This window comes from Populus euphratica, unplaced genomic scaffold (genome assembly GCF_000495115.2).
Source record: "Populus euphratica unplaced genomic scaffold, PopEup_1.0 scaffold64.1, whole genome shotgun sequence".
Classification (NCBI taxonomy): Eukaryota; Viridiplantae; Streptophyta; class Magnoliopsida; order Malpighiales; family Salicaceae; genus Populus; species Populus euphratica.
In genome coordinates, this window is record NW_011499923.1 from 540,188 (window position 1) to 563,121 (window position 22,934).

The following is a 22,934-nucleotide window of genomic DNA, read 5'->3' on the forward strand; positions in this document are numbered from 1 at the left end:
TCCCGACCAACAACAGGTTCCAGTCCTTGAAAGGTTCTCTGCTTAAGTCCTCTTGCAAATTTTAGAGAACTTGCCTCTGCAAAGTTTCAGACTTTATAGCTTTTACCACTTTCATCCTCAATCCCCCTCGGCAAGAAATATCCCGAGCTACGATTTTTTTTTAAAAAGATTTTTTTGTTATAAATCAAAAGAGACTCAGAGGGCTGAGCCCAGAACAAGAGTGCAGAGCACCGATTAATAGTATAACTAGCATAAAGACATGCTAATAGTGAAAAAAAAATAAAAACCGATTAATAGTATAACTAGCTTAAAGACATGTTAATGGTGAAAAAAAATAAAAGCCATGGCCATTTAAGCCCCGCCCAAACAGCCAAGCTTCTCTCTTCTCTTCCCCGCTTGCTCCCCACACATCCTCTCACACATTCTCCCTCCCACACGCTTTCCCCTCTCTCACACCCCCCTCTCCTTTTCTCTCTTCCTCTGTCTTCTTTCTCTTTCCTTTTAACCATCACACAAGACACCTCGATATTTATTCTGAATATATCAGTGATACCTCGCTCATAAAATTTTCCATGCAGAGCAGATCACTTCTCTTGACCAATAGTTTTCTACTCGTACTTCTCCTCCAACGCAGCAATATCAAGCATTAACCTCTCCATCAATGATAATGATACCACCCCTTGCTCATATTTTCCTGGGGACTCCTAATAGAAAATCTACCATCACCTGATAAGCTCAATATTATACCGACTTCTTTTGCGGAATACACTCAGGTTGAAAGATTCCCTGCAAATGATAGTGAAACCTCTCTCCACTCTCAGGTTTCATCCCAATTGAGATCTGAGAATTTTGGTCAGACAAATCTAGCTAGAATTTCCATAGGACTAGTTCTTACTATAATACCAATGCTTCTCCACGCCCAATTCAAAAGCGGTTCCAGTTTTCAGTCACCACATACCTGAGAGGCTAGAGACGTATGGATAATTAGGTCCTGGAAATCTCTACTCACGGAGAAAAACAAAATCCTGGGGAATCTTTCTTTCATGGAACGACATATGCATAATCGAAACCAGAGCAAGCACGGAGAACAGCAAACATGCAAATTTGGTAATGAAACTTCCAGTCATCATGCATCCTCATCTTCAGTTAAATGTAACACCGCAATGGGGAAGGGGATTTGAACGGAGTATATACCAGGTCAAGTCAGCACAAGCATGCCATGCAAGATAGTGCCAAATCATCGGCAAGCCACGATTTCTTTTAACCCATGATTCTAGCCACGGGATTAGAATCATTCCTCCATGCAAAAAGTTCGCAGTCTTCACTTGGCAATGAGAAAATAACTGGCCTTTTCAGAACCTCACAACAAAAGACGATGCACACAATGACAACATAGAAAGGGGGGCACCTCTTCAGTCTTTACGGAATATTAGACCAGTCCATTTCCTTGTGTTTGCAGCTTTCTTCAAATTCAATGGTGGTCTTGGGAATAAAACATAAAAATAGTTAAAACCAAGTTCATGATGCTTGCCCAGAATCACGAGTATATTGTTTCGAACTTTCAACATGGTTCGGAGTCTCACAGATGGGCGGAACAATAAGAGCAACATGGAAATAATTCATAGCAGCAATTCTAGCAGCTATAAGTGTACAACCAAGAAGAGAAGGAAACCTCTGCCTTCTACCTTCCAACTTTATATAAGGAAAACAATCTGTTGCATCTAAATCCCCCCCCAAACCCCCCCCCCCCCCCCAATTTATACAATTTCAGCATATAATTATGAAATTAAATGGACCTTGAATTCCTGTCACAGCAATCTCAGCATGTTCATGATCCAACTAAGCTTGATCTCTAAGTGGAAATCCAATAGTCATACTCTAGTGCCAAGGAAGGACTGCCAAACCAGAAGCAAAACAGATAAGACAGCAATTATACGTAAAAAGTAAAATACAGTAACATGCACGCGCATGTCAAATGCAACAAAGATAAAATAAATGTAAGGCAGTTAACATGCTGTTTAATATCATCAAACTTTCAGCATAGCATACTCAACACATGCAAGCCGAATAATCCGAACACTTCGGACTCTCTTACAGAATAAAACAAACTTTATGAGTTGAATCATTTTTTCCTACTTGAAAGCTTTAATTTTTTTCTTGAAAGGCAGAAATTTTTTTATCCATGACTAAAGAATAAATTTCCCTGAAACTACCCAAATCCTCTTTCCTTGACCAATACCACAAACAAGCCATCTTAAGTACCATTTTCCAACTCCAACTCTACAGTTGCTCCACCAGAACATCTGATAATTCTAAATGGTGGCACATTTATCTCGAATCAACTGGTGTACAGGTGAGAGTTCAAATATTAACTGTACATTTATTCTTATTGAAGAAAAGAAGAATTACATTTACAAGTATCAGGATATCCACAAAAGTGTAGAGGAGAAAAACTAGTATTCAAATTGTAAATGATGAAAAATTTCTTAGGTTTCTTTTAAACCTTCTGATACATGGGAAAATGGCTGGGATACTGCTTTAAAATACAAACCAAAGCTTTTCCCCTTCTGAAAGTTGTAAAGTTGTCCCAGATAAAAACTGTAAAGGTATACACTCAAATCACTTTCAAAAGGATAACCATGAAAAATGGAAAGCTCTGCCAGAGCATAAAAAAGAATAACACTAATCACTTCTCCTCTTGAATATCTTGACCAAAATATTTGAACAAATAGATGAACTACAAACTTGAAAGGGTACATCATCATACAATTAACATCGAGTACTCTAGTTGCCTATCTAAAAACTCCAATAGGAAAACAGCATTTCATGTCTTTCTAAGTAATGCATTTACCTTGACTCCTGGTGGAGGGTTTCCAGGCTTAGCTGTAGTTGTGCTCCCAAAAAGACCAGCTCCAGTTGAAGTGTTTCCAGCCTTTTTCTTATCAGCAGGCTTTAATATTTGAAAAGAACACATCAAGGTCTCATCCACGCTCATCATAGCACCAGCATTATCAAACTCCCCACAGTAATTAGGCGCTGAAAATATAGTTACAAGTTGTCGGTTGGCAAAGAACTCATATCCATCCTCCACGACCTGCAACACACATTTGGAAAGAGCAAATTTCAGTAATAACTCAAAGTTTGCATAGAATGGACAACCAGACCAATCCACAGTGGAGTTAAAAATTTATCTGGAAAGTTTTGGAGAATATTTTCTTGGGTCAATACCGCAGTGGCCAATTGGCTCAAAAGCCACTCCAAAAGTAAGTGAACAATTCAACAAAGGATGGCTCTAGATTGTTTATTTGTAACAGCCCCACAAGTAATAGTGTAAAGGATATGAATTCAACTAGAAGCCTGCCTAAGAGAAAGTGAAATGCTGTAACAGGTCAAACCTGGTGGGCACGGCAAATAAGATCCAAATCCTGCTTCAGAAGAAACTCTGTCACCTTGTCAGGACCAAATGTATATGAAACTCCCCTGTCATTCACCCCCCAACCTTGAACATCTTTACTCGGATCTGACCAGAGAAGATCACAAAGCAAGCCCGTGTCCGGGACATCAGTCGGGCGCTGTAAGTTTTGAATCTGATCCAAATGATTTAGTTCTGGAGACAAACCCCCATGCATGCAGAGAATCTTCTCATCAATTAGCGCAGCCACTGGTAGGCAATTAAAACAATCTGTGAACGTCTTCCATAGCCTAACATTAAACCTTCTCTTACACTCATCATAAAAACCATATATGCGGTTTATTGAAGCACATTCATGGTTTCCCCTCAAGAGGAAAAAGTTTTCTGGATATTTTATCTTATAAGCAAGGAGAAGACATATTGTCTCCAGGCTTTGCTTGCCTCGATCCACATAGTCCCCCAAAAATAGGTAGTTTGCTTCTGGAGGGAAACCACCATATTCAAATAGCCTTAGAAGATCAGAATATTGACCATGGATATCACCTGCATGTCACAAGCAGAGGTCATCAACAATTGAAAATTCCTTAACAAGGGGAGAAATTCAGTGACACATTAAGATGATAATTCTTTCCTCCGTTAAATATTAATTATCCTGATTGTTCTCAGCCAACCAGCTGACTCATCAAGTCCATTGTCTCATACAAGCATATAAAATATTTCAAATCAATGACTTGGAAAACACACAAGAGTACAATATGCAAAAATCCAACACCAATGCATCATCGTCCAGAAAAAATAAATGGGAGATTTAATCATTCATCAAGCACATAAACCATAGTAGAATGTTCTTAAGGATATGTGTGGTACAAGCATAATGAAGTTAAAGTTAACCATAGTAGAATGTTCTTAAGGATATGTGTGGTACAAGCGTAATGAGGTTAAAGTTACCATTGGGAAAGAGGTGAATTATTAAGTGGAGAGACATTAACCCACAAATTTGTGTTTTCGGAAAGTAAAATTTAATCTCTTAAGGAATATTTTTTTTCTTTTCATTCTCTCTCTTTCTTTTTGTCTCAAAAGGCACCAAATTATCCCCTCTTTCCACTAACAATTTACCCTTCAATTTATTAACACACCAAACATCTTAAAAAACTAATCTTTCCACTCTCAACAATTACTTCACAAAATTTTTCCTTCAACTTTTAGCCTTGCACCAAATGCAATACCATCCATAGATAAGTAAAACGCCAACTCAAAGTCCAAAATGGTTTTAAACCCAGCTCTAGCCAATTAGATTAATAGCTGTCCCCAAAAAGAAATGGCAATAATTAGGAGTTACAACCAAGAAGTTTCATGTCAAAGTAACGGAGAGCGACAAAGACCAAGGCCTGTTAGTTCAATTTTGGGATGGGTAAATGAAACTTCAGGAGATGAAGAGCTGCTCCATGGTAAAGCCAAGGCCCGGATGGCCAAAAAGAAATAATTAAGGTATTACAGAAATCACATGCACAGCATTTTCAAGTAGATTGCTGCAAATTCACAGTTTATGAATCGGAAATGCCATGCAGCTTTTTCTCTACATGAAAAATGTCTTTCAGAAGACACTTCAACAAAGAAACTAGAATGTATGGTTAAATATATTACATAACAGAGAATAAGGGCTCATTTACTCAGCAAACATCGCTAAACATGGAACATGCTCATCAAGAGGGAGGTTGTGATGGTCGGTTTAATACATTGAAAACTCAAGTAATTGAAAAAATTACTTGATCGAAGGGATCAATATAAGGCATCATTCAAAATTCTCTCGAATGGAAACTAACAACCACGTAGAGTAAAATACCATGCTACAAAAATAATTAGGAAATTATGTGAATATTTTACAGATTTTTGAGGTCAAATAACAAAAATCCATAACTATTTATTAAAACACAAACTCCATAAAACCCTTTGATTGACTATCATATCCTTAATACAATATTAACAATATAATACACACACATACACACCAATATTTACAAGTAATTTCAACCTCATCTCTAATTAAGAAAAAGATGATTAGTGGTAAAATTCTTAGAAAGAAAATTATTATTTCCTAAAAAATAGACTATTTTTTAGGATGAATCCAAAAATACAGATTAATCCCTTTTTAAATTATATTTTTATTCATGAATTATATAAAAACATTAAAAAAAAACATAAAATAAGCAACTCAAATTACTCATACACTATATAAGACTATATTAGCACTTTACTTTGACTACCAAAACTCTAAAAAGCTTAAAAATAAGCCAATAAAAAACATGAAGTATTAGAATCAGAAAATGATTAAATTACACCAAAATATTAAATTGAATCCTAAGTTAATATTTTATAGTTATTATTTGTTATTGTCTTACGATTATTTTTACTCTTTTAAACAAATGCTAGTAACATTAAAAAAAATGCAAGATTTATTGAAAATATAATTTACAAAATTTGTATTCATTTATATATTTTTAATTTATAATCATGTCACATATAATTAATTCAAAAGAACTTTTCAAAACTAAAAAAAGGTCCGTAATAATATAATGTTAAGTGAAAATCTTTTAGTGATTATCATTTTAAGAGTTATATATATTTATCCTACCTATTAATTATTATTTTTTGCAAGATAATTCAATTGTATAATTAATTTTTATTTAATTACAATTATAAATTATATTTTATGACTCAAAAATTAAACAAATTAAATTAATTATAATCAACAAAATCATATAAGGTTATTCAAACATGTTTATTTAATAAACATTCAAATTTGACCATTGATAAATAATTCTAAACAATTTTAATTTGATGAAGAAAACAATTACCATAACCATTGATAAATAATTCTAAACAATCTACAATCTATTAAAAATTTGATGAAGAAAAAACATTACCATATTAATTAAATAAAACCCGGGAAAGTGATAGGTATTGGTAATAAAAAGTATATGATTCACGTTTTGATAGTATTAAGCCATTTACATTGATTATTATTAGACTTCTGCATCTAAAATTGAAAAGCAGACAGCAAACTTTCTTTGACATCTAAGAAACTATAAACCTCACAGGTATTCAATCAGTCATAAAATAAAAATACCAAAAGAATAGGACAGGAAATACTCATTAGCATTAAATAGCCAAACTAGCAATGATGCAGGTGTTTTAGAGCAAAACTGCCAAGTACTATGTAATAGCTAGTCTGCAATCAAAATCTTGAGCGAGTTCTGCCCCATGTTACCTAGAGAATAGTACACAATTTGCTACCCCCAAAACATGGTACAAAGGGAGCAGGCTTAGTAGGGTCGTCATTTCAAGTCGTGGTTCATTTTTTATGGGTGCATGTAGACCCCCCCCCCACCCCCCCAAAAAAAGAAAAAAAATACCCTTCGATCTTCTCCAGGGTCAGCTGTGTATAATTTTTCTCTAGGGGAAGAAATTGAAAAGACCAACCTAAATACGTAATATTTTAGATTTCCATCGAGAATAGATTTCTGCAAATCAGAATATATCGTTTCTTATTTAAGTATTACTTTTATATTTAAACTCTAACACGTGTAAATCCACTGTAAACTATTAAAAAAAAAAAAGATCCCCGGTTTTCAAGATCAGGATAGCAATCCCAGGGGAGGGAACTAGTTAAATAACTCTGGTCCTGCCATACATTACTAATAGGAATACCAACATGCACCAAATGAAGCCCAAGGTCATGGAAGACAACTAGACAAGGCAAAAGGCAAAACAACTCCATAACAATCGGTCCACCCCCCCCCCCCAAAAAAAAAAAAAAAAAAAGAAAAAACTAAAAGGGATATGTGAACCCTTAACAGAACAGGAGATAAATTCATACAAGCATACACATTAGCACCAAATAAAAAATAACAAAAGAAAGCATGAATTAGCATTTCAAATAAAATTCATTAGATCAACCAACGTATTTTGGGCAAATGAATATCCTCATAAAGGATCTTCAAACACTTCACAACAAGAGAAAACAGGCACGCAATTGTTCCACCAATCAATGAAGAGAGAACTTAGTGCACCCAACCAATCAGACATTGCAATGTCTGCAGCACATTTTTCATAATCGTTCCTGCATGCCAAAATGTGATTTTGCCATCTACAAATATATAGAAAACGTGATGCATAACTTAGTTATGGGGATAATAATTAGAAGGCCCCAAAATTTTGTTATTGTGACAAGAATTTGCATTTCACTGAAAAAGAATCATAATGCAAGCCAGCATTTATGAGTTCAGATTCTTGAAGTAACTTTTTCTTTCTTTCGTACAAGGCTACTGAACCTTTATCAGCTATAATACGCATTTTGGCTGTAGTTCTTGATTCAACTGGATTAGTATCTAGACCTATTGAGAACTCCCTAATCTTGATAAGTTTATGAAATGTAAACTTCAGTTCACAATCTTGCCAAAGTATGTCAATAAGCATTTTAAATGCATCCAAGGCATGCACAAGCCAGTAAGATCCATCTATCAATAAAAATCAAACAAAACAAACACACCAAAAAAGAAGTAATCCAACAAAGCCCCAAGCTAGGCTCACTTAAAGCACAAAAAATAGAAAAGAAGAAGCAATGATGGGTTGCAAGCCACAAACTTGAGTGGACAAAATTAACTCACAAACTAAACAATCATAAAGCTCCCAGTTCACAAGCTACTCCCAAGTACCAAGTGCAATTGGGAAAATTTTCTCCAAAAATTATACAAGCATGAAAAGATAAAGTAGCCAGACATGGCATATCGAGTAAAGCCAACTTCGTCAGGGCAGAAGTAAGTTAGGATTTTTCTCAGTTGTGATACAATAAACCCCTACTAAATCACATATAAGTGGCAACCTTCAATTTCAGGTAACACAAATCCAAACCAACTCTCCAAGGATTCATCAAAAGATAACCAAGAATCACCAAAAGGCACTTAAATGAAGCACTCCAGCCGATCCAAAACCACAAACTAGTAAACACCAAATGGGGTTACCATAATTCTTGTAAATTTTGAACCTTTCATTTAAACAAAAACACAAGTCCAAAATAAGCTATAAAATCACACCCAGTACACAAAAGAATCCTACAAAATCAACAAAATGGAGTTCATCAAAGACAATCCACGTCTTACTAGGGTCATCAAAGACACAATCTTTACTTCAGAAAACAATCGCGAATTCAAAAATTAAAGGAAAAAACCCTCCAAACCTTAGAAAATAAATAAATAAACCTGGTAAAGTGAGTATAGAAATGACAAAAACTCAGACGGGATGCCAAAATAAAAACATGGGACCTTCTTGATATGCTCAAAAACACAAAAAGAAAGTAAATTTAAAGAGAGAAAAATACCACAAATCTTGATGGATGCTTCAAGCTCCAGCAAATTAGGCTGTTGCAAGAAAATCTCTCTAGAGACCACACAAAGTTGTCGGATCTCAGACTCTGATAACTGAACCTGCTTCCCGGGTTTGCCTCTGACCTCTAATAACCTCTTGATTATATCATCAAGAACTGCTTGCTCCATTTTTCTCTCAAAAAAGTAGTACTCTTTTCTTAAATTCCTGTAAATTTCAAGACTTTAACGGTAAGAAGTCAACGGGTATGATTCTTGAGGGATGGAGAGAGTGAAGGGGCATGAAGAGGAGATGGAGGGGAAAGAGAGTGAAGGAATGATAGCATGATGGTCTTTTTGGAGGTGAATAGAAATGGCGCAGAAGGCTGTCGTTTTGTATAGGTTGGGGCAGAATTTGTGGATTTCTTTAGGGGCTGGGGGCTGGGTTTGTTTCAAAGGAGGAAAGGTTGAAAATTCTTTTGTAGAGAGAGAGAGAGCAACTGAGCTGACCTAGACTGGGAGAGGGTAAAAGAGAGTGGGCAGTGTATGTTGTGAGCATTTGCTAAATTTCCTGAGTGGAAAATTTCTTATATTGAGATTGCAAAGAGTTGTTCTTCCTTTTCATTTGCAAAGAGTGGAAAATTTGCCATTCCTTTCACACGATCTCTAGATAAGAAAGAATAAAGTTAGAAAAATCTCAGCCAAAAAAATAAGAAATTGTTCTTTGATTATGTTTTTTTCTTTTTTGATAGCATCAATACTTTTGTAAGCATTTACCTTAGATATACAGCAAGCATGCAAAATAGTCATCCCATCTACGGGGGGAAAAAAACAAGAAATTGGCCGGTGATGAGTGTTCGTTTCTTTTCTTGATTTTCTAGATTTGGATTTTGGAAACAATTCTTGAAAAAATTATTAAATTTATACGAATGAGTTAAGTTGATGTGGGAGATTGTTAAGTGACTCACGATTTAATCTCTGTTGATATGCAAACTGATTAGAAAATATGTTTATTGCTCTGTTGATATGCAAACTGATTAGAAAACATGTTTATTGCCAGAAATATATACATATATATTAACTTCATGTTGTCTAGGACAACAGAAATTCCCCCACCCAACACATGGCAGTCTCTTAGACTATTATGCGTGGGTGGCATTAATCACATTTTTATTTTTTAATTAATGAAAATCTTTTTTTTTATCATAATCTTCTATTTACAAGGAAATTAATGTATTATAGATAATTGATTTGGATTTTCAGTCATTTTTTTAAATAATAAATGCCTAACACGTGGATGGTTTAAGGAATTGACATGCGTTGGGCAGGAGGATTATTATTGTTCTTTTTTTTTTTTCTAACGTCTCATTAACTTGATGCTTTTCTCAAAAGCTACATATTGGATTGCAAGGTAATTTAAAAATATTTTCAATATGATAATATTAAAATCATAAAAAAATTATTAATTTATTTTTTTCAGTGTAAATCTATTAAAAAACATTTAAAAACAAAAGCTGATGTAGGGCCGTTTGTTATTACAGGTATATTTATTTAAAAAATAATTTTTAATTTTATTTATTTAATATTTTTAAATTATTTTAATATTATAACATCAAAATAAAAAAAAAATTAATATTTTTTCAATATAAATCTATTTTTAAAAAAAGATTTAAAACAAAAGCTGATGTAGGGCTGTTGTTATTGCGGGTATATTTATTAAAAAATAATTTTTTATTTTAATTATTTAATGTTTTAAAATTATTTTAATGATATAACATCAAAATCATTAAAAAAAAATTAAAACTAAATATATTTTTAAAAAGTATTTAAAAACAAAAGTTGATGTAGGGATGGCTTGTTATTACTGCTGGGAACATTTTTAAAAAGTTAAATATTTTTAATATTTTTAATATACTAATATTAAAAATAAAAATTTAAAAACATATATTATTTTAATATATTTTAAAATAAAAATTATTTTAAAAAATAACTAATATATCAAAACAAAACACAATCAAACTTGCAAAGCGAGCTCATGGTAAATAAAATGGGGCCACTTAAAGTTACTGATGGGCCCATACAGCTAGTGGGTCGTAAAACCATTTGATCTGATATTTTTAGGTCGTTTTAATATATTAATATTAAAAATAAGTTTTTAAAAATATAAATATATTTTTAAATAAAAAATATTTTAAAAATAACTAATAAAACTACCAAACTTTCAATTGTGGGGCCACTTAGAGTTAGTGATGGGCCCATAAAGCTAGTGTCACATAGCACTCCAAGTTTTTGGTATCGGAAATCTAAGCACTCAGACAAACACGGATGTGTGTCCAGGTTTTGGTCTTTGGTCGGAGAAAACCTTTGAAAATGACTGCCTGGCAACTTGTAGTTTGAGGTCGTTCTATCCTATGTTTTAACAGCTTTCTAGTTTATTTATTTATGTTTTTTCTCCGTTGCATCTTTGTTGTCAAAGTTTAGGTATTTGAATTGTATTTTTTATTTTTTAAATTATTTTTTATTTAAAAATATATTAAAATAATATATTTTTTATATTAGTGTATTAAAATAATTTAAAATTATTAAAAAAATATTTTCAAAAATAATTTAAAATAATTTTAAAATAATTTTTTAAAAACCAAAACAAATACGATGTTAACCTTTTGATATATTTATTAATAAAGTCAATCAAAGATAGATATACCTACTGGCTAGCTCTTTGAAAATAACCATTGCTAATCAATATTTCAATTATTTTTATAGGCATGATTATTTTTTAAAATATTTTTTATTTAAAAATATATTAAAATAATATATTTTTATTATTTTAAATTTATTTTTCACATCAACGATTCAAAATTATAAAAATATTTATTTAAAAAATAATTTTAAAATATTTTTTGAAGACCAAAGCAAACACAATCTTAAGCTTTCGATGTATTTATTAATAAAGTTAATTGAAGATAGATATACCTACTAGCTAGCTCTTTGAAAATAACAATTGGTAATCAGAAATTGCCATCTTCATTTGCATGGAATCAGTCTCTCCATAGCATTAGGTGAAATGACTGAATCGAAGATTGAATGGTGGAAGATTTGGTGAGTTTGAACCAATTATGCTTTGAAGAAGGGGAAAAAAAAGAAGAAAAAAGATTTGCACCATTCCTCAACATGTGATTTCATCATCCTCGTTAACCTAACGAAATCAAATGGATCTTGGAGACAAATAATCAAATCGAATTGCTCTATAATGAGTCAAATTCACCTTTCAATTTCCCATCCATTCATAACTGCTAAGGTTATAATATTCTCAGCTAAGGTTATAATGCAATGGAGCTTGCTCATGTGCTATTTTGAGAGTAAAATTTCATTTTTTGGCCCAGCATCCTTCAATTTCTGCTTTTTTCTAGCACATTTACAATGATGCAAGTCTACAAAGTTACAAATATGCTTGTAATTTCATCTTTATAACAGTGTTAGAGATTGTGATATAGAATATTTTTTAAAGTGTCCTTTATTTGAAAATAATTTAAAATATTTTTTTATATCAATACATCAAAATAATTAAAAATATTTTAAAAATAATTTTAAACTAAAAAATTTAATTTTTTTAAAATACAATTCAACTGCACATAAAAACACGCTATCCTCCTTTCAAGGTCATGATACTAAGATATTACCAATAGAGCAGCTAAGATGAACTTTCCATGCACTGCTCGTACAAGAGGTTGAAAATTCGAGTAGTGCCTATCACGCCATATAATTTGTACAAGTTTTTATTATATAATGATAATTATTATAAAGAATATTAACCTTCTATTTTAACATAAAAATGATTAAAATATTTTAAATAAAATAATGGGGCGATGCAGACATGAGAGTTCAAGAGTTTACTTCTCTTTCCATGTGTTGTAAAAAAATACAACTATGACGTTATTTTGTTAGCTCAACTGGGATTAATATTTGGGATTTCAAATAATGTTAACTTAATATTATATATTAATGTTAATGGGAAAGGTCCAATCATCTGCATGCCTAGGCTAACGATGAAAAGTTCACTGGTTGGCTTCCAATCTCGGACAAAAAGACAGAACACAAAATTAATTTTACTAATTTTGGCAAATGCCAATCAAGCTTTTACCGTCATGAACCTTTCTTTTTAGTTATTTCTTTTTATTTTTATTTTTATATTATTATTTTTAATATCACTGTTATTATTATTTAGTTATTATTATTACTGTTATAACCACTGCAATCAATATTATTATTACCACCGCTATTATTATTATTGTTATCATTGTTATAATTATTATTATTGTTACTATTATTATTATTATTACTATTGATGATATTATTAGCAATATTATTATTATTTTATTTTTATTATTATAAAATATATAAACTTGGTTTGAAAGCTATTATTATTATAATCATAATCATCGTCGTTATTGTATTTTTTTTGGCAAAATTTTTTTTACCATTCAATTATATTTGCATTTTGTTTCTTGATATTGACATGCACAATCTAGATTCTATTGGTGAATAATCATGCTATTTTCTTTTCAGATCATTTTTATTATATTTTTATTACCCATATGATATATTACTATTATATCTAATTACCTATTTTATTTAACTAGAAGGATACATCCAATACATTTAGATTTATACAATACATTTAATTTATATAATATTTTTATATATTTAATTTTTTATTCCATTTTACTTGAATAGAATTCAAATTTATATTCATTAAGAATTTAGTAAAAGATGTAACTTATAATTTCTTACAATTTATTATTCTAAAATTCAAATTCAGAATAATTTATTATTGTTGTTATTATAATAAAAAACATAAACTTGATTTGAATAATAAAATTAAAGACCATAAAAAACTTTGATAAAAGAATAAAGAATAAAATAAGAAATCAAATTTATTATTCTAATTATGATATGAGGGATAAAATTAAAACCCATAAATATTTTGACAAAAGAGCAAAGGAAAATAAATAAAGAATCAAAAGTAGAAGGATTGAATTGAAAAACTTATATTTACAAATTAAAATTGAAGGATTGAATTAAAAATAAATAAAACTTCAACAAAAGAAAAAAAATCAAAAAATCAAAACTAAAAAGATTGAATATGAAACACTAACAATAATAAAGATCAAAGTTGATTTTATAGGGTATAAAAGATAACAAACCAGCCATCTTTAGATGCCATTAGCTACCAATAAAGAAAGAGGATATGGAGGGGAATCAAATGAGATGGTAAAAGCTCATTTTACACCACTCAGGAGATAGGAAATGCTATATATACTATCTAAAATGCATGATATTTTTCATGCATTGATACGTGCTAGATATACTCTAACAATTATTTAAATTTAAAAATCATAAATTAAATAATAAATTACATTATAACTCTCAACCAAACTAATAATTATATAAAAAAGATCAAAGAGAAAAGAACATTGATATCTCTATTTCAATGGCATATTTTTTTTTCACTTTAATTATATACACAATCTTATTGTGTTCTGAAAAAAACAAGAATACCTCTGCCCTACAATGTTACAATTAATTTTGTCTTTGTTTCCAAACATATTTTTAAAACAAAAAAACTGAGAAAAATAAAAAAAATAAAGAAGGGGAATGAAATGCTTTAATCTATCCCGACAACTCTAGTTGCTCGTTCTCACATCCAAAACAAATATTTATTTCCTTAGTATAATCCATAACAAACATGATATTATTGATTTTGTGTGGATATTGTGAATATTATTCAAATGGTTTTTGTGTGAAAACATCAGGCATACAAAGCTATGATCATATATCTATTAATTCTGGGGAGTGATAAAATGGAATTAATACCCCGCATCAGGGTTGAAAGGATGAGATGATTTTTGTGCGTGGATGTGATTTTTTTTGCTCTTTATGGAGTTTATACTCAAATAATGATTTTGAACATTTTTTTCATATAAAAAGGATACAATTATTTTCATATATAAAAAGTATTATTTTATTCAAGAATCAACCTTTTTGGTGGTACGATATTTAAAGGTTCCTGTCAATTGAGTGTTGAAACTTCAATAAAAATAATAAAAAATATATTTTTATTTGTTACGTGTACATCAACCTGGGATTAGTAAGAACCTTTGACAAGTTATATCTCTCTGGATATGATTTGAAGGGTGCTAGAAAACCCCTACCCCTGCAAGTGGAGTGAGTCATATTTGAGGTGACCATATTTGTTTTTATACACACACAGACGTTATGAATGAAGAGAAAGTTGTCTAAAAGAGAGGACGAGAGAAAAGGCTTTCAATCAGCAACATTTCAACCATGATAAATGTCGATGGAGACGATTTGGTTCTTTTAATAATGCCAAAGAAAGTACATAACAATTCAAAAAGTTTATTTTGATTTTGAATTTTTAAAGTTGTAGGATTGAAAATGAAATTTTTAAGATATTTTATAGCTTTTTAGATAAAAATAAACTAAAATTTAAATTTTAAAGGTTTGAAAATTCATGTTTTAATTTCCTAATAAAAAATATTAAAAAAAATATATCATTTGTGTTTCAAAATTATTTTTAAATTTTTTTTATTAACTTTAAATAAATATATTTTTAATGTTTTTAAATTATTTTAATATGCTAATATAAAAAATAATTCTAGAAAAATAAAAAAATCATTAATAAAACAATAAAAAAAATGGACTAGCCTCTCTTATCCTTCCTTAGTTATTTATGTTTTTAATTCTTTAATATCCTAAAATAAAATCTGTTTTAAATAAAACAACTGCAACGATATCATGCTATTTTTTAAATTAGATTATATATATATATATATATGTATATATTTTTAATGTCAACAATTACTTTATAATAATCATATTTGAATATACTAAGCATAAGTTTTAAAATTTTCCTCACCAATATTCAATAAAAATAAAATCTATGATATTTTTTTATTGTGAATTTTTTATAAAATTTTTAAAATAAAAATTTCATTTATTTTCACAAATATTCACATAAAAACTATCTATGCATATATTTTTAATTAAAAATTACTTTTCAAATCATAATATTTGTTTTTAATAAAAAACCCTTGCTTTTCAAATTCAATAACAGAGAGGACAAAAGAGGGTTGCTGAGAGCTACCAAGGATATTTTGAGGTGGCGACGACAATGTTGATTACTCTGATGTCGAGAGAGAGTTTGGCAATGGTAGTGAATTGATGGGCGACATTGCAAGAGAGAGGGAAGAAATGGTGGTGTTCTATGACTTGTTGGGTTGTGATTTTCACTCTTAATTCGGTGATGGGCGACAGAGGGAAGGAATCGAGGAAAGTTGGTCTCTGACTCTCTGTGTGTGGGAGCTTGGCTAGAGAGAGAGAGAGAGAGAGAGCTGGTTTTGTAACTATTGTCAAGTTAGGTTAGGGTTTTGGGATTTTATGATTGCGCTTAATTGGAGATTCAATTATTTTTTAAAATAATGGTTAGGGTTTTGGGATTTTATGATTGCGGTTAATTGGAGTTTCAATATTTTTTTTTAAATAATTTTTTTATATTTTAATAAATTAATATTAAAAATAATTTTTCAAGTCAAAAATATTTTTTTAACTTATTTTAAAATAAAAATACTTTAAAAAATAATTACTACTATATTTATAAACACCTCTAAATTTTTTAAGTTTCTTTTAAGTCTAGTTTAGTTAAATTTACTTGATTTTCAATGTTTTAAATTAAAACCAAATAAAACTGAATATATATATATATATTTTTTTTTCTGGTTGCTTTGTTTTTTCTCTACTCTTCACTTTTCTAAAGTCTTAAGAAAAAAGAGTCATGCACGTGTCATTGTCACGTGACAGAAAGTCCATTACATCAACACGTGTTTCGTTTGGAAGACCTACAAATTTTCTTTCAGATTCTGCCCTTTCCCGGAAAAAAAAAACACACCAAAGCGACCCAGTTGGTGAAAAGAGCACATTAGAGATGCGAAGAGGTGGTGGAGGACGAAGGGGCTCTGGGAACTACTCGAATCCGTGCTTGACCCTGCACCAACCATGGGCGTCATTGTTGGTCTATGGTATCAAACGCATTGAAGGCAGGTCCTGGACTGCTCCTATTAGAGGTAACAAAAAAAAAAAATATTATACTCATAGAATTTATATTTGGTGCAAATTATGAAAACCCATTCGGTATTTTTATTGTTAGTGTGGTTATTGATAGGAAAGTTATGAGCTTTCGTAGTGTAAATATTGGTACCCAGTTCAAGTTTCGTGTTTTAAAAAATGGATAGTTTGTTTCTTTGGAGTTTGGTGTTATTTGTTTGATGAGGAGAGTAGGGAAGAAGAAGGGAAGGACTTGGGATTTTTTTTGGTTATTAGAAGGTTGTGCTTAAGGTTTGGAGTTGTATTTATTTTTTATTTTTTTGCTTAAGGGTTTGAATGTCACTGAATATTGATAAGATATCAACTTTGAAAGCATTGTTTTGTTTTTATTTGGGCTGTGGTTTCTTTTTGTCAAAAATGGACCCTAGAATGGTTGATTTTCATTTCAAATGGCAAACTTGAAAAGAAAGGTTTTTAGTGTTCAAGGGAAATTGAATGCCTCAATGGTGTTGGATGTGGGCTACATCTTTGGTTCAATTTTCGGAATGATGCTTCAATTACAAAAGGAAAACGAAGCAATATCTTCTTGTATCGAGCTTTCATCTTACAAAAGAGAAAACTCCAAGATGTACAAGAATACAAAAAAGAAAGAAAGAAGACAACATGGAAAAATATATCTTAGTTTATCACGAAATGAAATAGTATTGGGTTGTGGTTCTCAGCATGAGTTGAATGTGACCTGGGTCCACACCGATGCACTTCCACAACAGAATAGTAGTTTTTGAACATCATCGAGGAAAATATCATGTTTCATTTGCTTGAGTAGCATAATCTACTTATGCATTTGTCCTATTACATAGCTCAGAAGTTTGGTCAAGTTTGTCAATGTGGGGCTATAGAAGAGTTATCGACGAGAAAAGTGAAATCAATCTCCGACAAGATGCCTTCTCATTGCTGTAGTTGCCTTTAGCGCAGATCTTGTCATTCTCCCCATCAATTGTTTTGTTAAGGAATGCTTTAAGATTCCTTTTTGTATTTTTATTTTGTCATGGAAATGAATTAGTTTGCACTGTTTAATTAGAGGACAGTCGAGGCACTGTTTGATAATTTGGTTCTATGATATTAATATACAATCATGTAATACAATGCTGGAAAGGAATGATTTCTTGGAATTGAAACGTATTTGTATCACATGTCATAGTATACAATCATAAACAAATTTAAAGTTGAAATCCAGGAATTGCCTTGGGCTTAACTATGGACGCATCAACCACAGTTATATGACATGTTTTAGGAGGAAGTCCAGCAGGCACTCCATCTATTTCAGCATTATGATTTTTTCCCTTCTTGTTGAAGATGTTATTAAGCGTTTTAAAACTTGTGTTTTGAAGGTTGCCTTTGGATTCATGCTGCAAGTAAAGTTCCGGAGGAGGATACAATCAAAGCAATGGAAGATTTCTATAGAGAAATTTATGCAGCGAATGGCATCACTGACATAAAGTTTCCAGAACATTATCCTGTTTCAAGACTTTTAGGTATCTGGGCATCGGTGCTTTTGATGTCATATATTTCTATTTACTTCTCAAAATCTTAGCATCTAGTTCGATGCTTTCTTTCCCTCTTAACGAGCTCTGTAGATTCATGAAATGATTAGTTTTGGATTTATTGACACCTCATCGAGTCATTGTTTGTTTTCAGAATTGTTGGTTCTCTATACTTTTTAATGAGAAAGGAAGTAGTAAGTTAGTCAACTGCTGCTTAATATCATGCAGTAGGCATACATTTTGTGTCCCCATCTCATGCTTGAGTGAGGAACCTGTGTGACCATTTTCACCAACAGGGGTATTGGTATCTAGCATGGGCATTTCTACACATGGCTAGCGATCCTGGCCAGCCTTTAGTGTTGAAAATGCTTCACACTGAATTAATTTCCACCTTGCTGGATTTGTGGCCCTAAGTAGAACTTGATCCAGGTTTACTATGAATAATGTTTGTGCATGACACCATATGCACCCATAACACTTGGAATAATCAGCACCCTCATGGATTTGTTGAAAATGCTCTTGCACTGGTGAATGATCAACACAAGCAGCCTTGGTACACATAGGGTAACTAATTGTCAAATCATATAAGCAAAACATCTTTACAAATTACCATCTGGGGCAGATATTATTGTAGTCTGCTGTCTTATATCAATCATCTGTCTTTACTCAATATCGACATACTGTAGTTTTGTGCTAAATTTCATTTTTTTTTCCATTCTAAAATCATTTCTCCATAAAATATTAAAGAGAACTGTGTTTACTAACTAATATTTCTAAAATAGAATGCAAGGGCTTCAAGCCTTCAATTGGGTTATCTTTAAAGTAATGAATGACATAGAGACAGAACAACAAGGAACCAAGCAGGGCCTGGTTTTCCAAAATGGACAGGAGAATTCGGAAAACAATCTATAGTAGTTTTCTAGTCCTGCTTTGTACATTTCTTTTCCCCTGAAACTGTAGAGTTCTCCACAAATAAACATGACTGATGTTTATCCTGAGCTGGAGTTTGAGGCCTTAGCTTAGTTTCTGTAGTTTTAGATTTTGAAATGTGAGAACCAGTGAGCATGTTCGACTGTTGCTTCCTATGTTGTTTCTTGAGTTCAAAATTTTGACAAAATAGGATGTCTTCTTATATTATAGGGTGTGTTGATGTGGTTGGCTGTGTTAGATGTGATGAGCTAGCAAGCTGGGAGGCAGTACCTGAAGGGGTAGGCAACCATTTTTGACCTTTTGTCCCTGAACATAATCATCAATGATTCTGTTGATTGTGCCGACTAATCTAGATGAGTTTTACTGCTACAGGTGAGACTAGAAGGACAAACAGATTTTTGCTGGCTTTGTGAACAGCCAAAGGTATGATTCTGTGAATGTTTATTTGAAAGCGTGCTTAATGTGCCGATCATTTTCCCTCAATGGATGCAGAAATTGCTAGTTCCTTTTGAGATGCGAGGCTATCAACGTGTTTATAACTTGGAAAAGAAGGTATATGTATTACATTAAAGTTAATGCATTGACCTCTGCTTTAATATGTTAACATATCCGTGTTTCACAGATATACGAGGCTGCTGTTAGAGGTCTTGTCAGTGTTGAAGGTCCAATGCCAGTAAAATTTCCCCTTCCAGATCCTCAAGATCCCTTTTCCTTAAAACCAGGCTCTATTTCTGAAGAGTTCTCTGAAAATGAAGCATCCGGAGTGGAGAAGTCAGAGAGTCTCAGTGCAGCAATTGCTGGTGCACGAGCAGCAGCTACACATTTCAACAAGAAAGATTAAAACCTTCTAACTATTACCATGAAAAATTGCTATTCCAACTCCACAAGCATGGTCAACCTGACAGCAAATCATTGGAAGAAGATAAAATGCCACAGAGCTACTCATGTGGACGTTCTGATGAGGAATCCTTAGTTCCGAGCCACACAGAGCAACACAATCCCATTCAGTACTATGACAGCAGTAGTCGCAATCAAACCTGTGAAGATTTGAAATAGATCCCTGAGCTTCAACGAAGGGTTTTTGTTGTCTTATCAGTGGTGATCTTTTTTTAATTCTGTTCTGTTGTTGCCTGCTTTAGTAATTTTCCAGATTCAATCATGTATGAGAGGGATATGCCTTGGCAAGTTCATGCTATTATTGCAATTTAATATAGTAAGAAAATCCTGGCAGTTTCAAGTCTGATTTCAGTATCTGATGTCTTCGATCCAAATACAAGTTCAATTCTGGCTGAGATCCTATGTTTGGTTGTGCGTTACTGCCATAAATAAGCACCGGATGCACATCTTCATCTCCCATTTCATATCAGCATGACAGGATATTCTAATTTGTTTGAAAGGATTCTCCATTTTTGATATGTTCTTCGACGTAGCGCTTATTGTAAGTAGGCTAGACTGTTGATCACTAGAATTGCGATAAAATTGCCGTTTTGTGACGAGTCTGATCTCTTGCCTTTCTAGATTTTTGCAGCAGCTGTAAGAAGGCTGGAACAATCTTGATTTCTGCTCGGAATGAGCTCTGTATGTCCAACCTCCTATACAAGTGGCAGACAGAAAAAGACGTGCTGTATTGTGAGATTTCATATACAGTTGGAAGTCTCAGGCTCGGTGGATAGTGGCTACTTCGCGTTCTCATATGGCTGCATGGTGATTTAGTTCGCGAGCTCTCCTTGTCTTCTCCTGTTCTTCTGTGTCTCCACACTGTTTTGGGGCCTGCTTTTAGAGGTGGTGTTTATTTCATGGTTCACTGCAATCGTATATCTTTCATTCAAAACTCAGATGTCAACAATGTCATTGTACTTGTAAACTCATAGGATGCAGAAACTTGTCCAGATTTGAAATTGCCAGAATTATCTCTTTCTCTCACCCATGGCTTTATATAATGACCAAATATAAAAAAAACCTCTACCATTTCCTTTCTCCTCGGGCGAGACTTTATTGGGCTCACGTGATGAAGTTTGAAACCTCTATCACTCAGTTTGATTTTTAATTTTTTTTTTAATTTTCTCAATTTTTTAGTTTTTTTACTCACCTTTACTATATACAGTAGGCCTGGTGGTGCAAATAAATCACATGTGTAAATTCTAGATTTTAATCAGTGGACGTATATTTGCTTCATTGGCAGTTGGCACTCACTCTTTAAAACATAAATAGATTATTTTTTCGTTTGAGTATCACTATTACTACCTTAAAAAGAACAAGAAATTAAAACCTGTAATAAAAGGAAAGAGGCATTTGCTTATGATAAATTATTCAAGATAGGATAGCAAGGAAATTAAACAGCTGAGAATTAATACAGAAACGAAACATTAGAAAATCAAACCTAGTTGAGAACTAGTAATCACAAGAACCCCTCTTAGGAAATGGAGGAGAGACGATTTAGATCGATCTTAATATATGGCTCCAGGTGGTGTTGGTGCGACTTGACCGTGCCGTCTGTTGCGAGCAGGAGCTGGATATCCCTCAATTGCGGGAATATCCCTCTTCTCAAACGCACGTAATCCCATTCTTGAATGCTCCATTTTATTGACATATCGGACGGCATAGCAAGTTCTTGCACCAGGTCCAAAACCTCCGAAAAACAACATAATTGCTAACAATATGTAAGTAAGAACCTGCATTCTTATGTGGCGATGGATAGCTAGAGAGTGTGTATGCTGTGAAGAAACCCAGTTGTGTTTGTCTGCCATTTATACAAGGCAGATGATGGAAGAAGACTTTGAAGGTGTAACAAGTCCGTTTCCTTTAGTCAACCAACGGCATTCCTTTCTGTTAGTCGACCAAGGCAGATGGAAGAATTTTATTATCAAATATTAAAAAAAAAAAACTATAAAAATCTTATTTAATGTTGCCATAATTGTCTTGTCATCCCTCCTTCCCATGGCGGCTTGTGCGTTTGGGGAAAAACGACTTAGCTCAGACATTCTTTTTTTTTCTTTATCCTCTTCTCTTCCCTCTTCCCTCTTTTTTTTTTGCTTGATTTTTGTGCAACACCTGGGAAAAAAAGAAGAAAAACTACTGTGCCCGTCCACGGTCCCATTTATTCCTGATCCCTAGAATTAGTTTTTTCAATAATATCCAGTGAAGGGTTAGCTTGATTAAATTCGATTTAGAAGAATTACTTAGACTAAAAGCATATAACGAAGGGACATCTGATGATTTCTAACCATGGTTTTAATTGATTTCTTTGATATTTTTTTTTTTAATTTTTGATACATATTCAGATACGATTGATCAAGAATTGGTTAATTGACTTTGTCAAATTAATAGACTTTCATCACGAGGTAGATGAAAGATTAAGGAGTCTCAAAAGTTTAGGTAGAATGCTGGCAAGGCATCGCAATTTCGCAGCTTGCAGGTGTTTTCCTGGAAAGTGTTATATGGAAAGCATGCATAGCCTTTGAGCGGTCGTACTCACACAATGGCTATCTATCTTATCTCTATAGTTTAATTGAGCAGTTGCTTTACGCTGAGGATCACTGCCCAAAGGCTATATCTGTTTTCCATATA

General features: G+C 32.4%; 2 protein-coding genes across 3 annotated transcripts; one reads left to right on the forward strand and one right to left on the reverse strand.

Moving 5' to 3' along the window:
* Nucleotides 1–1,506: 1,506 nt before the first annotated feature.
* Nucleotides 1,507–9,257, reverse strand: LOC105135367 (serine/threonine-protein phosphatase PP1 isozyme 2-like). Its single transcript, XM_011040220.1, has 4 exons — nt 8,790–9,257; nt 3,396–3,955; nt 2,852–3,094; nt 1,507–1,895 (listed from the first exon to the last, which is right to left on the reverse strand). Exons 1-4 carry the CDS (start codon nt 8,962–8,964, stop codon nt 1,872–1,874), a joined length of 1,002 nt encoding a protein of 333 aa, XP_011038522.1. The 5' UTR covers nt 8,965–9,257; the 3' UTR covers nt 1,507–1,871.
* Nucleotides 9,258–16,674: 7,417 nt separating this feature from the next.
* Nucleotides 16,675–21,290, forward strand: LOC105135368 (activating signal cointegrator 1-like). Of its 2 annotated transcripts, XR_844164.1 has the most exons (7): nt 16,675–16,913; nt 18,285–18,428; nt 19,578–19,645; nt 19,740–19,790; nt 19,860–19,919; nt 19,990–20,805; nt 20,886–21,290. XR_844164.1 is itself a non-coding variant. In XM_011040221.1 (6 exons), the coding sequence occupies exons 1-6, from the start codon at nt 16,775–16,777 to the stop codon at nt 20,206–20,208; spliced, it is 681 nt and encodes a 226-aa protein (XP_011038523.1). In that variant the 5' UTR covers nt 16,675–16,774; the 3' UTR covers nt 20,209–21,290. The 2 variants fall into 2 exon arrangements, 1 of the variants encoding a protein (XP_011038523.1); XM_011040221.1 differs by having other exon boundaries at nt 19,990–21,290.
* Nucleotides 21,291–22,934: the final 1,644 nt, after the last annotated feature.

Bases quoted from the DNA above. Each gene is read 5' to 3' on its own strand.
- LOC105135368 (XM_011040221.1), top strand. From the start codon at position 16,775: ATGCGAAGAGGTGGTGGAGGACGAAGGGGCTCTGGGAACTACTCGAAT. The intron at 18,429-19,577 runs GTATCTGGGCAT...CTTATATTATAG, and splicing joins TCCTGTTTCAAGACTTTTAG to GGTGTGTTGATGTGGTTGGC. The intron at 19,646-19,739 runs GTAGGCAACCAT...TTACTGCTACAG, and splicing joins GGGAGGCAGTACCTGAAGGG to GTGAGACTAGAAGGACAAAC.
- LOC105135367 (XM_011040220.1), bottom strand. From the start codon at position 8,964: ATGGAGCAAGCAGTTCTTGATGATATAATCAAGAGGTTATTAGAGGTC. The intron at 3,956-8,789 runs GTATTTTTCTCT...TGTGACATGCAG, and splicing joins AGCATCCATCAAGATTTGTG to GTGATATCCATGGTCAATAT. The intron at 1,896-2,851 runs GTAAATGCATTA...CTGGTTTGGCAG, and splicing joins ACCCTCCACCAGGAGTCAAG to TCCTTCCTTGGCACTAGAGT.